General features: G+C 37.5%; 1 protein-coding gene across 2 annotated transcripts in view; it reads left to right on the top strand.

The window, feature by feature from the left end:
• FRMD6 (FERM domain containing 6) overlaps window positions 1–15,675 on the top strand; it is an 82,700-nt gene that overhangs the window by 40,188 nt on the left and 26,837 nt on the right. For both annotated transcript variants that reach the window (XM_060004564.1, XM_060004563.1), the window contains exons 2-3: window positions 7,290–7,534; window positions 13,199–13,289. In XM_060004564.1, coding sequence (XP_059860547.1) covers window positions 7,436–7,534; window positions 13,199–13,289 — 190 coding nt within the window. In that variant the 5' untranslated portion in view covers window positions 7,290–7,435. The remainder of the gene's footprint in view (window positions 1–7,289; window positions 7,535–13,198; window positions 13,290–15,675) is intronic.

The following is a 15,675-nucleotide window of genomic DNA, read 5'->3' as shown; positions in this document are numbered from 1 at the left end:
TTCAGGTTTGTCTGATTGGGGAGGTTAAGTCTGTCTTCTTAATCAGTATTCTGTCCATATTGTCTCTAAACGTCTGATGTTCAACCGTATGGGAGGTGATCTTCAGCTTTTCAGTCCCTCCTTTATCTACTAGAACAATGGTTAGAGGTGGGAAAGAGACAGCAACAAAAGAGTCTGATGTTCTTTCCAGAGGGTTTGGCTCCAGATAGCTGATAGATGTCAGCTACTTTCTTTTTTAGATAAAACAGTAACTGCAAAAGAGTCCATAAAATGTACAATTTACTTACTCTTTTTTTTAAAAAAAAATTTATTTATTTTTTATTTTTGGCCGTGTTGGGTGTTAGTTGCTGCGTGTGGGCTTTCTCTAGTTGCGGCGAGTGGGGGGCCACTCTTTGTTGCGGTGTGCAGGATTATCAGTGTCGTGGCTTCTCTTGTTACGGAGCACGGGCTCTAGGTGTACAGGATTCAGTAGTTGTGGCACGCAGGCTCAGTAGTTGTGGCTCACGGGCTCTAGAGTGCAAGCTCAGTAGTTGTGATGCATAGGCTTAGTTGCTCCGCGGCATGTGGGATTTTCCTGGGCCAGGGATCGAACCCGTGTCTCCTGCATTGGCAGGCGGATTTTTAACCACTGTGCCACCAGGGAAGCCCTACTTACTCATAAAATTATATGAGGAAAATAATTCTGTGGATCCAAAATGACCCTTGTAAGCAAATGACTCGTACTTAAGAAAGAAAATATTCTCGTAATACAGAGAGCATACAGACAAATTGAAAATCAGGTATCATTTGTTTCCAGGTCAGTTTTTATATTTCTAGATACTGGGATCAAAATATAGGACTCGGGCTTCCCTGGTGGCACAGTGGTTGAGAGTCCACCTGCCGATGCAGGGGACACGGGTTCATGCCCCGGTCCGGGAAGATCACACATGCCGCGGAGCGGCTGGGTCCGTGAGCCGTGGCTGCTGAGCCTGCGTGTCCGGAGCCTGTGCTCCGCAACGGGAGAGGCCACAACAGTGAGAGGCCCGCGTACCGAAAAAAAAAATAATAATAATAATAGGACTCGCCAGCAACAAGTACCTGGTAATAATGAAAGTCTACTTACATGAGAAGCTTGGCAATATACTCCATTAAAAATTGAAGTTTCGGGCTTCCCTGGTGACGCAGTGGTTGAGAGTCCGCCTGCCGATGCAGGGGACACGGGTTCGTGCCCCGTTCCGGGAGGATCCCACGTGCTGCGGAGCGGCTGGGCCCGTGAGCCATGGCCACTGAGCCTGCGTGTCCGGAGCCTGTGCTCTGCAACGGGAGAGGCCGCAACAGTGAGAGGCCCGCGTACGGCAAAAAAAATAAAAATAAAAAAAAAATTAAATTGAAGTTTCAAGAAGGCTAAACTTCAAAGTGGTTCTGAAGCTAGAGGCCATTAGACATTCAAGACGTTGAAAAATTTGACTTCAAGGTTCAATCCAGATTTCTGAGTTTGGAACTTAGTTGCTGACCTTTAGTTGGAAAATGTTTATTTGGTAAGAATTATACTACTACTTAAAAAATAGCTGGATGGTAAAAGTAGCCCATAGTGACTCAATAAGGAAACTTTCTCTCAACAATTGGTTCTCAACAATGGGTGATTTTGCCCGCAAGTTGACATTTGGCAATGTCTGGTGATATTTTGTGTTGCCACAACTGGGGGGTGGGGGGATTCTCCCTACATTTAGTGAGTAGAGACTAGAGATGCTGCTGAACATCCTGTAATGCACAGGACAGCCCCTCACTACAATGAGTATTTGGCCCCATAATGTCAATAGTGCCAAGGTTAAGAAACCGTGCTGTATAATCTTCCTTGTCCAAAGACATGTGTGTAGTAAGCCATACAACCCACTTTTAATGAGCATGTACTATATGCCTGCCATTGGAGATTAAAAATACACACACACACTCTCACACACACATACACACATAGCTAGTGACCCTGCTCTAAGAAGATCTGAATAGAGGAGATAGACAAGAAGAATAACAACTACAAGTTACTGAGTCATCCATGAGGCAGAACTTTGACGGAGTATGAACTAGTCCAGGGTCAGCTCAGGTTCAAGAGAAGGAGAAACAGATCTCGCCTCTCCATGGGAAGCATGGCAAAGAGTTTTCAGTTTTCTTTGATATACCATAAGTATAACCATCAGCACTTGGCACATAGTAAGTAAATGTTAGCTATCATTATTGCTATTATTTTACCTTTTCTGAAGAGTAAGTGAGCTTTGGCATTTACTGTCCCTCTACTTGGAAAGCTCTTCCCTGGGATGGATGGATGAATGAAAGGAAATAAGGAAGGAAAGGAGGAAGGGAGGGAGGGAATAAATTACATCCCTCTCTTAGTTCTGGTATCTGCTAAAACATCAACTTGTCAGAGATGCTTCCCCGGGTTACTGTGTATGACATAGCAGTCCACACTACCACATTATCTTCATCAACTCTCTCACCTACTCTGGGTTTATTTTTCTTCATAGTACATGTCACCATCTACGCTATATTGTCTGTCTCCATTAGAGTGGAATATTTGTTTTGTTCATTGCTGTGTACTCAGCACTCACAACAACACGTGACACATAGTAGGTGTTTAATGCATGTATGCTGAATGAATGAATGAATAAGTGAACAACAGCAAGCCAACTAATTTTACCAAAGGCATTTTGGTATCGCTTTTAGGATACCATTCATTAAAAGACCATGTCCTTTTTTTCCAAAATGATCTTAGCTACAGTATTCATATACCTAATGCTGTCATCTGTTATGTCTTTTCATAAGAAATGCCCATTGGAGTCTGTGTGCTCTTGGCAAGCAGGGACAACGTCATCATCTTAAGCACCTTGGCCCTGTTATATCCCTAACTAGATGGTGAATTCATGAGTATAGGGGCACATCTTCTATTGCTTTTGTGTTCTGCTTTTCACCAAGTAAATACTACAGTGCTGTGTGTATAACTTGAGTTTCATTAATGTGTAGTGGTTAAATTAAAAGATACGGCTGTCTGCAATCCAGTTTTTCAAGATAATGTTTGCCTTAGTTTTGTTAGGTAATAGAGATACCTTATTGACTGTGTAAATATGCCTATTAGACTTGCTTGCATTATAGTAATTTTCTTATCAAATTAACCACCTGTTCACTTTTTTTAGGGCGACAGTCTCAGAATTGAGAATCCTCCTTTGCCTGCATTCAAAGTGAGACTATACATATTGTATGGGTAGGAAGTTTCTGGTGACCTAGGGTTTTTTTTAATAAACTTTTTAACTTTAGAATACGTTTAGATATACAGGAGTTACAAAGATAGCACAGAGTTCCTCTGTAGCCCACAGGTACCCACTTTCCCTGTTGTTAACCTCTTACATGAGTGTGGAACATTTGTAATGAACCAGCATTGATACATTATAATGAACTAAAGCCCATACTTTTATTCCAGGGTGACCCAGTTTTAAAGCCTACATCCAATAATTTCTAAAAAATGAAAATCAATATTGAATGTCCATACTAGGTGGTAGCTTCCTGATTCTTAAAAGAAATGAAGTAACTTTGTAACCAATGGGGCTTGTCAGAAAGTAAGGAATTTACAATAATGTGGGTTTAAAATTCAAGTGGGGAAATCTTATAGCTTAACATTTTATTTGTAAGTTGGGTGTTTGTAAAGATGGCAGGATGGGGTTTGATCAGTATCTAAGCTGTTTTGTTGTTGTCTGGGAAATATGGTACTATAACATGGTTTGTTCTTCATAAATAATCTATCCCAAGATGGTTGAACAGACAAGGGCTGCCCTGGAGTAGGAAATGTGCCCTCCTGGGACTGAGTTGGGATTTAGCTTAGGATACAGAATAAGTAGCCAATGGCTCAGAGGCTAAATTCTATGATTAAAATTAGTTTAAATTTAGTCGAATTCTTTCCCCCAGGACTCTCCAACTTAAGATTAAATCTTATACCGAAGCACATTAGAGATATGGGTATTTTGCTATTTCAGTGGAACCTTTTAATCAGCTTTAATGCAGGCCTGGGTAAAGTAAAATCTTAATACTATCTCTCTTTCAGGGCTTTTCTAGTTTGCTGTCCTCAAAGCAGAAAAAGGAGCAATGAAGCAGCACCGCTTCTTAAAGACTCTGCTTTTATAAAATTTTCTTCAATAATCCTCTTCTAGTCTTTTTTTTTTAATACTGCACTATCTGAACCATAAACAAACTAGTAAATAAAAATCATATCCATGAAATTTTAAAATTATTTTAATGAGGCTCTGGAAACATCCCAAAAATCAGAAGATATTTTTCCCTAGTTTATTTTTTAAATTCTAGAAATTACGTCTGTAGAATTATCCCCCTTTAATTAGTTTAATTAGAAATGGAAAATTATATGAGTAACTCAATTTGAAGTATAGATTTGAATAATTATACTGAGATTAATATCATTTAAGGGTTTGAATTTAAACAAGTTACATTTAATCATAGCTTATAATTTCTTGAAAAGATTTTAATGTCAGAGAGGAGGCCTAAATTTTGGAATGTATCAATTCATAGGGAAAAATTTTGCCATGAAATATAATATTTGACAATGAAATTGTTTCAGAACTGTATTTCTCAGGTGGTATGCCTGAGAATATTATTCTACAGGACCTTAATAGATTTTTCTTGTGGGGAAATATTCTGTGCCCAAGTAAGTTTGAGAATTATTAAGTTAAATTTAAGAAGTTGCCCGTAGGACTTCTCAGAGCCTTCAGTGCTTTCTGAATTGCTAAGAGAGGTTATACAGGATATCCTGTTTCCTCACCTAGTTACATTTTTTAGGAGAATATTCTGAGTACACAAATTTGACCTGATTTAGGAATTCATACCTTTGAAAATGTTGAGGACTTTTTTTTTTAGTTATAGTGATGATGTGTGCTATATTTCACATAGTTGCTTATCCCTAATTCTGTACCTCAAGATATTTTCCCAGTATCTTCTATGAAGGTGTTATATCCACCCCTCTGCTTAGCAACTTCTTTCTTTTAGCTAAAGTGTTGTTTCCATATGTGACTGCATATCAGAAATACTTGGGGAGCTTTTTTAAAAGATTAAGATTCCTGGGCACTGACCCTGGAGATTATGAGTCAGTAGCAATGTCACTGTGCTCAGGATTCTGTATTTATTACAAACACCTAGGTGATTCTGATGCAGCCGACACTGGTCCTCCAATTGGTGCGTTGGAACTGTTAAACTAAAAGTGTGCGTTCTGCAGATTGACGATTGGATTTGGAGTGCAGTTAGTTTGTGGTCATAGAACACGTGGGCTAACCATCCCATACTGGAGAGAACTATAGCACTGACCTCTGGTGACCCTGTAGGGTGATGTACTGGCTGCAACCTAATGTGAAACAATTGCTATTATGCTTTAAGAGAAGCAGAATACTCCTAAGGGGCTTTTGGTCACCTTCCTAATAAGGAAATACTTACTGTATATGTTTTTACTTAGTTTGAGTAGCTCCCTTGTGGATGGTATTTCATTCATACTTTAAAAAGAAATACTAGTTTATATTTACTCATGGTGCCATGTAAGATATATTCTGTCCCATCTTCAGGGGGGACATCAGGGGACAGATATATTCTGTCCCCTGCTGATAACAGATGGAAATTGAACCTTAAGCAAATAAGACTCATGTATGCTTTGATTTATGTCAGCAGTGATAATAGCTCTTCTATTAAAACTGTATGGTTATACTTTCTGCCTGGAAATTCCTACATATCCTACAAATGTAGCTGGAAAGGAACAATATAAATAATTACTAATGGTTTGACAGACAAATAGTCTTAACATACCTTGGTTGAATAGTGTTATATTAGCAATAATATATGAAACACTAGACACATTCATTAAATATAGAAAATATCCACCATTGTTTTAAAATTATTCTTCAAGGTCTTGCCAATGCAATGAGACATGAAACAAATAAAAGTGTGATTATTGAAAATTGGAGATAAAGTCTTCATTACTTGCAAACAAAATTCTATACACTGAAAATCTGAGAGAAGTTAAAAAATAAAATGACATGGTTTAATAAACTGATTACATATGAGAGGTATCCAAAATCCATGGTATACAAATATAGTTTATACAGTCATGTTATTTCTATGTATTAACTGGTTGGTGAAATAACATATAGAAAAATTAAGTTTGCATTGTCAGGTTAGAGAATCAGAAGAGAGAGCAGCACCATAAAAACTCAGGAAGAAAAAAGTTGTAAAGAGGGCTTAACAACCTCAGTAAGTGTTGTACATAGAAAGATCAATCAAAATGAATCCTGTGGATTCTCTTGATGGTCTAGAGATCACTGGCTTCCTGTAGCAAAGCCATGCTGGTGAAGAGAAGGAAGTGGAAGCCAGACCTCAGTGGTTGAAGAAGGAATATAATGTAAGAGCCAGGACATTTATTTGAGTTTGATTGTAATGGAAGAAAAAAAGAAAGAGATTGATAATTTTGTTGTTGTTGCAATTTTGTCATTTTGTTTGTTTATTCCAGAACCCTTCATTTTCTCCCATGTGAGACTGGAAACTTCTCAAAGGCAGGCTTCTGCTTCTGTGAGCCCTGTAGTACACAGTACTGCCTTAAATGTAGAGGGTTTATGTTTAATTCATTACTGAATGAAAGTTTATTTTTTAATAGTTATTTTATTTATTTTCCTTATTTTTTTTTTTGGTTGCGTTGGGTCTTAGTTGCAGAGCATGGGATCTTCACTGAGACAGTTGGGGTCTTTCATTATGGCGCTCAGCCTTCTCTCTAGTTGTGTCCTGCGGGTTTTCTCTCTCTAGCTCTGGCATGCCGGCTCCAGGGTGCGTGGGCTCTGTAGTTGAGGCACGCCGGCTCCAGGGCGTGTGGGCTCTGTAGTTTGCAGTACGCGGGCTCTCTCATTGAGGTGTGTGAGCTCAGTAGTTGTGGCACTTAGTTGCCCTACGGCATATGGGACCTTAGTTTCCTTAGTTTGGGACCTTGATTTCCTGACCAGGAATCGAACCTGCATCCCCTGCGTTGGAAGGCGGATTCTTTACCACTGGACCCCCAGGGAAGTCCCTGAAAGTTTTAAAACACTTGATAGCGGGCAAAGCACAGAGTACGTTTCTGTACATTCTCATTGATTAAGCGAGGGAGCCCTCACTGTGAGACGTGCTGTACCTGTGCCAACGAGACCAGTCGTGCTGCTGCTCCTCTCCTCGTCTCTCTCCTCCTCTCTCTCCTCACCAACCTTACCGCCTTTATTCACAGCCTCCTTTTGGGCATTTTTTTACAGCTATGAAACCCACATAGTCGAACGTCGTGATGCTTCTTCTGTAGGGCGTGTGATGAGGAGCAGAGTTTGGCTTTGGAGTGCTCGGAACCAGAGGAATTGCCGAGGACTCGGAGCCCAGCCCTGATCACTAGAGAGCCCACAACACAATGAACAAATTGAACTTCCATAACAACAGAGTCATGCAAGACCGCCGGAGTGTGTGTATTTTCCTTCCCAACGATGAATCTCTGAACATCATCATAAATGTGAGTAGATCCCACTTTAGAAATGTCTAAATGATGATGTTCCCACCAGTGACCACATTCAAATTATGACTTGGCTAAGGATGAAATCATTACAGAATGAGACCATTAATAATGTGGGAGAATTGGGGTATTAAAGTGGTCTACACAGGTATAAACTTTGAATTATGGCTTAAGTTTAGCTGCTTTCAGCATTCTCTTGTCTGGTAAAAATAAGAGAATTTTGGTTATTATATTATAGAAACATGAACACTTTGCTATTTTTAAACCTTTATTGAAATACAATTTTTATGGATATCTGAGTTTGCTTTTTAAATAATTTTGAGTTGTCACCTACACACATGAAATGGCAATACATAATTGCTAGCTTTTTAACACGCGCTTGATCATTGTTTTAATAGTAACCTGTAGCCTAAGTCTAGGCAATTTCAAGAATAGGCTGTGTATTTGAGTACTAAACTGTTGCTTATGGTTCATGAGTCAGAGTTAACTCTTTCAGTTAACCTGGACATTGAGGAATATGATACTTTTTTGTATTTTTTACTTTTAAAGTTGGCTTATAATTTACTTACAGTGAAGTATAGGAATCTTCAGTGAGCAGCTCAGTGAATTTTTACAAGTGTATACATCCATGTAACCATCATCCAGCTTGAGATATAGTAGATTTCTAGTACCCCAGAAAGATCTTTTGTGATCCCTCCTAGTCAGTAATCTCCACCCTAGGGTAATGACTATTCCCACCTCTATCACCATGGAGTAATTTTCTTGTTTCTGAACTTCATGCAGCTAAAATTATGTGATATGCTCACTTTTATATCTGGGTATATTTTATGTACTCAACATTTGGCCTGTGAAAGTCATCCATTCTATCACATGTGACAGTAATTCCGTTTTCATTATTGTATAATATTTCATTGTATGAATATGTCCAGTTTCTTTTCCAACTATTATTGATGGATATTGGGTTATTTTAAGTTTGGGGCTGTTACAAATGAAACTATTTGGAACATTTTATGTATATGCACATATGTATACATTTCTGAGCTTATACCCGACAGTGGATTGTGAATCATGAAGTACACATATGTTTAGCTTTGGTAGAGACTGCCGAACAGTTTTATGTAACCACAATCATGCCTAGCATTTTTCAACCCCTCTCCCTATTATCAACTTTCATATTCTTTCACTGATTGTATTCTGATGGAATTAAGGGGAAAATTGCCTTAGTGCAAGCCTTGAATTAGTTTTCTTTGCTATATGCAACTATATTTTTAACCCAATTGCTGTATAAAAGAATATTTCTAAATGTTATAATGAAGCTATATGACATTTAAATAGCTCCATTAAAAGTTTAAATAGGAAAAGGTTCTGCTTATTACCATAATTATTTTGGTTTTATTCTGTCAGTCACCACAGTTTCTTCACAGATTTACTAATGTAACCTTGTTTTTGCTCACAGGAATTGTCTGAGCGTCAAACCTGCCTGTTGAATGAACTTTATCAATCCGTTAGGCAGAATTTCCTTTGATTAGCTACATTTCTACTCAGGGTACCTGAAGTTGTTTTGGTTTTGTGAAGTGATAGGCTGTTATTTTTGGCAACATTATCATTCTTTGTCAGTATGGGCACTGTCAGAATATATCAAAATGTAATTTACATGTATACATGAATATGCTATTTGAGTTCTTTTATACAGTTATATAAAAAGATCAATTAAAATTTTTAAATATACATAAATATAAGCATAAGCACTTAAGAAACTTCTCTCCATTCCACTTCTTCGGTCTTTTCATCTGGTGGAATGTGTATACATGTGTTTATGTGTGTGTATGCTTATATACAGGATATGGGGCAAAACCTTACTGATCTCAGGTAAGTTAGAAGGAAGACTAATCTGACTTCATGAGGAATACTAGGAGCTGACTATAATTTTCTAAGAAATTAATTTGTACTAAAATCTTAGCTGAGGAAGATAATTACAGAGAACAGACTGGCAGATAGCCAGTCCATTCGTTCCTGTAGATCAGTGATTTTACAACTTGATGTCCATCAGAATTACCTGGAGAGCTTGTTAAATACCCAAACTATTGGACTCCACTCCTTGGAGATGCTGATTTAGTAAGTCTAGGGTAGGATGGGGATGTAGGTGGAAATCTGTACTTCACAATTTACTCTGCAACCTTGGGCAAGTTAGTTTTTTGGCTTTGGTTTCCTCTTCTATAAAGTGGAGATAATCTTACTCTCCTCACAGGGACATTGTGAGGATATAAAGACATAACATGAATAAATGCTTATTACAGTGCGTGGTACCTGGGAATTGCTCAGTGAATGAGCACTTAATAGAGTAGCACTTGTTTTCATTTCTTTGAGCTGTGGTCTCACTGTTAATGAAACTCAGCTGTGGAGTCTGACTCCCACATAGACCTGTTCTTATTCCAGGGTCCATAGACGGCCCTGCCATGTCCCGACTCCTCATTAGCAAGCAAGCTGTTGGACCAAAGGACGGGGAGGAGGAACTGGGTTAAGTAGTATGGAGTTCCCTCCTCGCTAGAAAGCCAACTCAGGGCTGCCAAAGGCCTGTCATGTTCTACAAAGTGTTATTTTTGTCTTTGGAAAATAGCAGCTGATATTTGTAGAGTTGTGGTAGAACAAATTAACTGTAACAAAACTATTTCATTAATGGTCTCATTTTTTAAATCATTTCTAAACTTTTTTTTAAACAAAGAAAGTTTGTTCCCTGACAAATGTAGTTGATAGAATGTTGCCTTTCTGCATGTGGGGTAAATTTAGTGTTTTGGTCATTTTTAATTCTCCATGAGTTGAACTAATAGGGACTGTTCTAAATGATTTTAATCATCAGGTAATAAATATGGGAACTTGGAAATTTTTGGAAATCAAATGATGGTAAATGTAGGAGCCACAAAATTTTTGAGTGATATAAATTATGGGTAAGAGGTTACACCTCTTCACTGAGAAGAGAGTGAACAGTTCTTTTTCTGGAGCGTATTTTAAACATTCTTGCTCAATATCAAACCATTGACATTGAGAATCAAATGCTGTTTTTATTAGAAAGTTCCATATAGAGTATATTTTTAGATAATGCTTTCATTCTTATTCTTAATACCTCATACTCTATGGCACTTTTTAATGTTCCCATTGCTCCTGAAGATTAAAGAACTTGAAAAATTTCACAGTCAGCTAAAATGTAGCCTTAAAGACTCATAATATGCAAATGCAAAAAACTCAAGCTTGTTTTCACAGCAGGTAAGACTTCACAGCCACAACCTTACTTAATTACAGTTTTTAAACAAGAACATTGTTATTTCCTTAATAGTTGTTAAAGAGCTTTATCAGTTAGGCTCCAAATACTTGATTTAAACTAGCGGAACAATAATAATTATATAAGGTGTGGGGGGGAAATGCACAGCATTATTTGAACAGCAGTTACACAAAGTTACAACATAGTTCATTTTGCATACACCGTGTGGTTTGGAATTTTTCTTTTAACGTTTTATCACGTTTTACCCAGAGTGCTTTGTATATGACATTTTATTTTATTTTTTTATTATATTTTTAAAATTTATTTATTTTTGGCTGTGTTGGGTCTTCGTTGCTGTGTGCGGGCTTTTTCTAGTTTGAGCGGGGGCTATTCTTCATTGTAGTGAGCGGGCTTCTCATTGCGGTGGCTTCTCTTGTTGTGGAGCACGGGCTCTAGGCACGCAGGCTTCAGTAGTTGTGGCACGTGGGCTCAGTAGTTGTGGCTCACGGCCTCTAGAGCGCAGGCTCAGTAATTGTGGCACACGGGCTTAGTTGCTCTGCGGCATGTGGGATCTTCCCAGACCAGGGCTCAAACCCATGTCCTCTGCATTGGCAGGCCGATTCTTAACCACTGCGCCACCAGGGAAGTCCCATGGCATTTTAAAATACAGTCAAATCTAAAGATTAAAGAAGTCCTAGACTATATGACATCTGAAGTCTCAAATTTGTAGTATCTAATTCAATTTTATTTAACATTAGACACTTTTTCCATTACTTTATCATTTTCTTTATTTAAGCTTATTTGTAAAGTGGAAACACAGTAATATAGAACTCAAATCCAAAGTCTTTTTAGTGAACGAAGATGATACTGATTTCCTATTGGCAAATGTATTCCCCCAGTGGTATTGGTGGATGCGTATTGATACATTTTCCCTAAATTCTTACGTGGCACATTACTAAATGATCTGCTCAGTGGGTCAGAGAGTCGTCTGTAGTCATGGAACAGAAGGAAGGTGAGGAGTCCACAGGAAAATCAGATCCCTAGCTTTTGTTCATCAGACATTTACTGAGTGCCTGCTGTATATCCTGAATATAAAATAAGACACTGTCCCAGCTTCACTGAGTTCCTGTAACTTCTAAAACAGCCTAAGTGGTACTCTCTGGCCTTACATAAATACTTTTTGCACTTTCTAGTGGATAAGGTGCTTCAGATTATTTGCCATTTAACAGTGAATGTGGAAAAGAGCTGTAAACCTATTTTTCTTACTCCAGTTGACATTGTCACCATTTTGAATTGTTTGGCTTTCAATTGTCAAGAGATCTCAACATGTTTTTATTTTCTGAGTCTGAGTTACATATTAAGGTATGATAAGAAGTCATTAATTCAGAGTTAACTAATTTAGAATTTGTAATCATTAAAACTGTAACTGTCATCATTGTTGAAGAAAGAAGTTGCAAGTTAATATTACAAATACGAGGGGAAATGCCACACAATATATGTACCTACACTGATAAACTGTCATGTTGCACATATTTTATTAATATACATATACAAAAATATTGTAATACAAAATGAGCAAAGGTGTGAGTTGCTGCCTCTGCCACTACTAGTTACATGACTGCAAGCTGCCTGGCTTTTCTTTTCTACTTCTATCAGATGAAGAAATTGACCCACGTGGTCTCTTAGTGTCAATCCCAATACTAATAAGCTTTAGTGGTTCTGAATTCAACAAGGCAGACTCATTAGAATTATTGTCTCCCAAAACACTTCATTAAACATTTGAAAAGTCATTAGAACTGTATCTTTTAAAGACTGTTATCGTTCAACATGTGACTTTTCAGAATAACTTAACCCCAGAGTTCCAAATTAATATGGTTTTATTATGTTTGAATTATACTAGGACTCAGAAAAAGAACCTGGTTTAGGTACTTACAAGATGTGTCAATTATTAAAGTAAATAAAAGCTAGGTATTCACTCATTGTGCAGTATGTGAGCATTTTGTTTAGACCATCAAGAGGAAAACTTCCTTTGTAAAGATACTTGCCAAATTAATAATTTTGATAATCTGATTAGGCTATTTGGGGTTCCTTCTGAAATACATATTTATCATGCACCACAGCTATAGAGTAAGGCCTTATCCATGTATCCTAAGATTTATGAGTCTTGTACAAGATTGCAGTGGTACTTTATTACCAGGTTGTAGAAATTTGGATTGTGATCATTATTATTGAAACACAGCTGCAGATTAAAGTGATTTCCATAAACCAACTGTCGTTTTGCTAGTGTCAGCTTGTCCCTTCAAGGCATGTATTTAAGATGCATTACGTTGCCTGATTGTGGCTCACTGTCTGGACTTCGCTGAATTGTTATCTTAAATGTGTGTTTGTTTTTGTCTTTTTTCCTATAGGTTAAAATTCTGTGTCACCAGTTGCTGGTCCAGGTGTGTGACCTACTCAGGCTAAAGGACTGTCACCTCTTTGGACTCAGTGTTATACAAAGTAAGTCTCAATCCCATCTCTGATGGAGTTAGCCAACTGTCCCTGAGGAAATGACATTTTATAGCTGTAACTTAAATTGAGCATATTGTTATGTAATTATGATTGTCAAAATACCCATAAACTGATCATGATTTTTAATCTAGTACTCATATTTTAATATGAGTACTGTTCTGTATTTCTTACAAGTTTAGAATTTTAGGTCATGAATTTATTATGGTTTGAACTTAAAAATTTGTTCCTCTTTAGGAGTCTGGGTTTTATGTGTTTGCTCTTTTATGTTTTAATGAACTAAGATTGATTTTTGTTTCTTTGCACTCAGGGAGCAGCTGGCGCTAGTAGGAAATTGGATGTTTTTGTAATTTAATTTGTTTTATAATTTTTAACATTAAAAGACATTTAGACATAATAAAACTGACTTTCCTCTATTCAGCTTCTCTTGCTGTTGAATATATAGTATAACAAAGTGATCTATTAATTTACTCTTATTTTCTGTTTTTCCTTCCTTGCCCCTTCTCTTTTTTCCAGTCAGAACACATGACTTAGAGAAATGGGATCAGTTTCTTCTGTATACTTTATGTGGAGAAGATTTTCAAGCAAAGGGCTCCATATAAGCTTTCTCTGCCAATAACACCTTAGTTAGAGTTAAGTTCCCAGGGTTTAAGTGCAGCCATTCCTTAAAGCGTTCTTCTTTCAAATCATATTTTAAGATTTCTCTAAGTTAGTCTTCTAGATGCCAAAAACCTTTCAAATCTTTGCTCAGTTTTCCAAGGAGACCTTTTTTTGTGAAATTTATCTATATTTTATATTTGGATATGAATTATTTTATACTATTGGAATTGGTTTCAATTTAAAGGCTTATGATATCTTGAGAATCTGGTTAGTACCATAAAGTGCTTAGGTTTACCGTGTTGGAAAGTATATCATGATCAACTGATCAACAAGTTCAGCTCCAAAATGTGAGTGAGCAGTTTTCAGTTGTCTAAAAAGACAGCTCTGGAGAGGCCAGAGAGCATGGAGCAGGAAGTGAGGAACCAGCCATTTGCTCTTCAGCTTCTTCCTGTGGTAGTGAAAGCAGTAAAAACACAGATGCTCAGCTCTATCCTTGTATTAGTACACACCTCAGTCATTCTTTCAAGGAAGGGTCTGGGGGTATAAGATGCCCTACAGATTCTAAGTAACCTTACTTTTATTTTGTACTCAGAGTTAATTCTTACTACAGCTACAGCCAGACTGTTGATCTTTGTTGTTGAACAAGTCAATCTCATAAAACCAGTTTACAGCTTCTTTAGGTTTCAGAATAAGAGTTTTTCAGATGTCCTTTTTGGTATATGTGCTGCCGAAGCGAGCACTCAGATGTCCTTTTTAAAAGAGAGATTGCAGGATGGCAAAAAAACATTGGAACAGGAATCAGATGACCTGGTTCTGATTTTGGTTCTACCACTAGCTAGCCATGTGGCTTTAGACATATCCCTTGCCTTCTCTCCATTTCAGCTTTCTCTCAGGTCTAATGGAAATCACTGTTCCACCTGTTTTCAGGATTGATGTGTGCTTGAGAATTCCTGAAGTACAAAGCTCTGGTCAAACTGTCAGATGGTAGAGACACAGTGATAGTTTAAAAAAATATGTATGTGCCATTATGGTGAACAGTCTGTTCTATTCATTATGTTGCTTCTTCAGACAGGAACTCAAGCCAAACACAAATCAGATTCAACAGTAAGGTTGTCTGATCTTGTCCATTTCATGTTTAATTGGTAACATAAGAGAGATGGGAGATAGTTTTAGTTGACGTGATAAGTGGATTTTAGGAGCGTCCTCTTGGTTTGGGGACCTCTTCCTTACCCGTTTCGTCCAAACTGGTTGACTTAATATGCCATTCATAGACAAAAAGTAACTTTACCCTTCCTGTTCTCTTATGATGCTTTTCCAGTCAAACTCCAACATTCAGTCATGAGTGACAGTGTGGTCAAGTGTGTTATCCTTGAAGCAGTCAAAGAGACACACTTCTCTTCCAGAATGAGTACATTTGTATCCAGGGCTTTCCAAGAGCATGCCCCCATAGTGATGGTTAGAGGAAAAAGAAGGAGTTTTTTTTAAAAAGATTGAAAACTGTACAAGATAGGAAGGCTTTTCATATGAAATATCTCTCTCTTTAAAGAGTCCATTTGGGAAATCAGAAAATTTTTACATTTTTTACCAGCTTGTTTTCACATGTTTAGATCATTTTTATATGGGTTTTTTAGCAGTCTTATTTTCTGTTCATCTTAAGGACATCATTCCCTTGAAGAAATATTTTGGCATTCATTCTTGTTTTGCATAAGATTCTTCTCCTCTTCCCACAAGGTCAATCCCAAAGGCAGTGCGAGTAATGCTTTATCATTTCTTCATG

This window comes from Delphinus delphis, chromosome 2 (assembly GCF_949987515.2).
Source record: "Delphinus delphis chromosome 2, mDelDel1.2, whole genome shotgun sequence".
Lineage (NCBI taxonomy): Eukaryota > Metazoa > Chordata > Mammalia > Artiodactyla > Delphinidae > Delphinus > Delphinus delphis.
The sequence above is the reverse complement of the archived record's forward strand: the minus strand, read 5'-3'. Positions and strand labels throughout refer to the sequence as shown.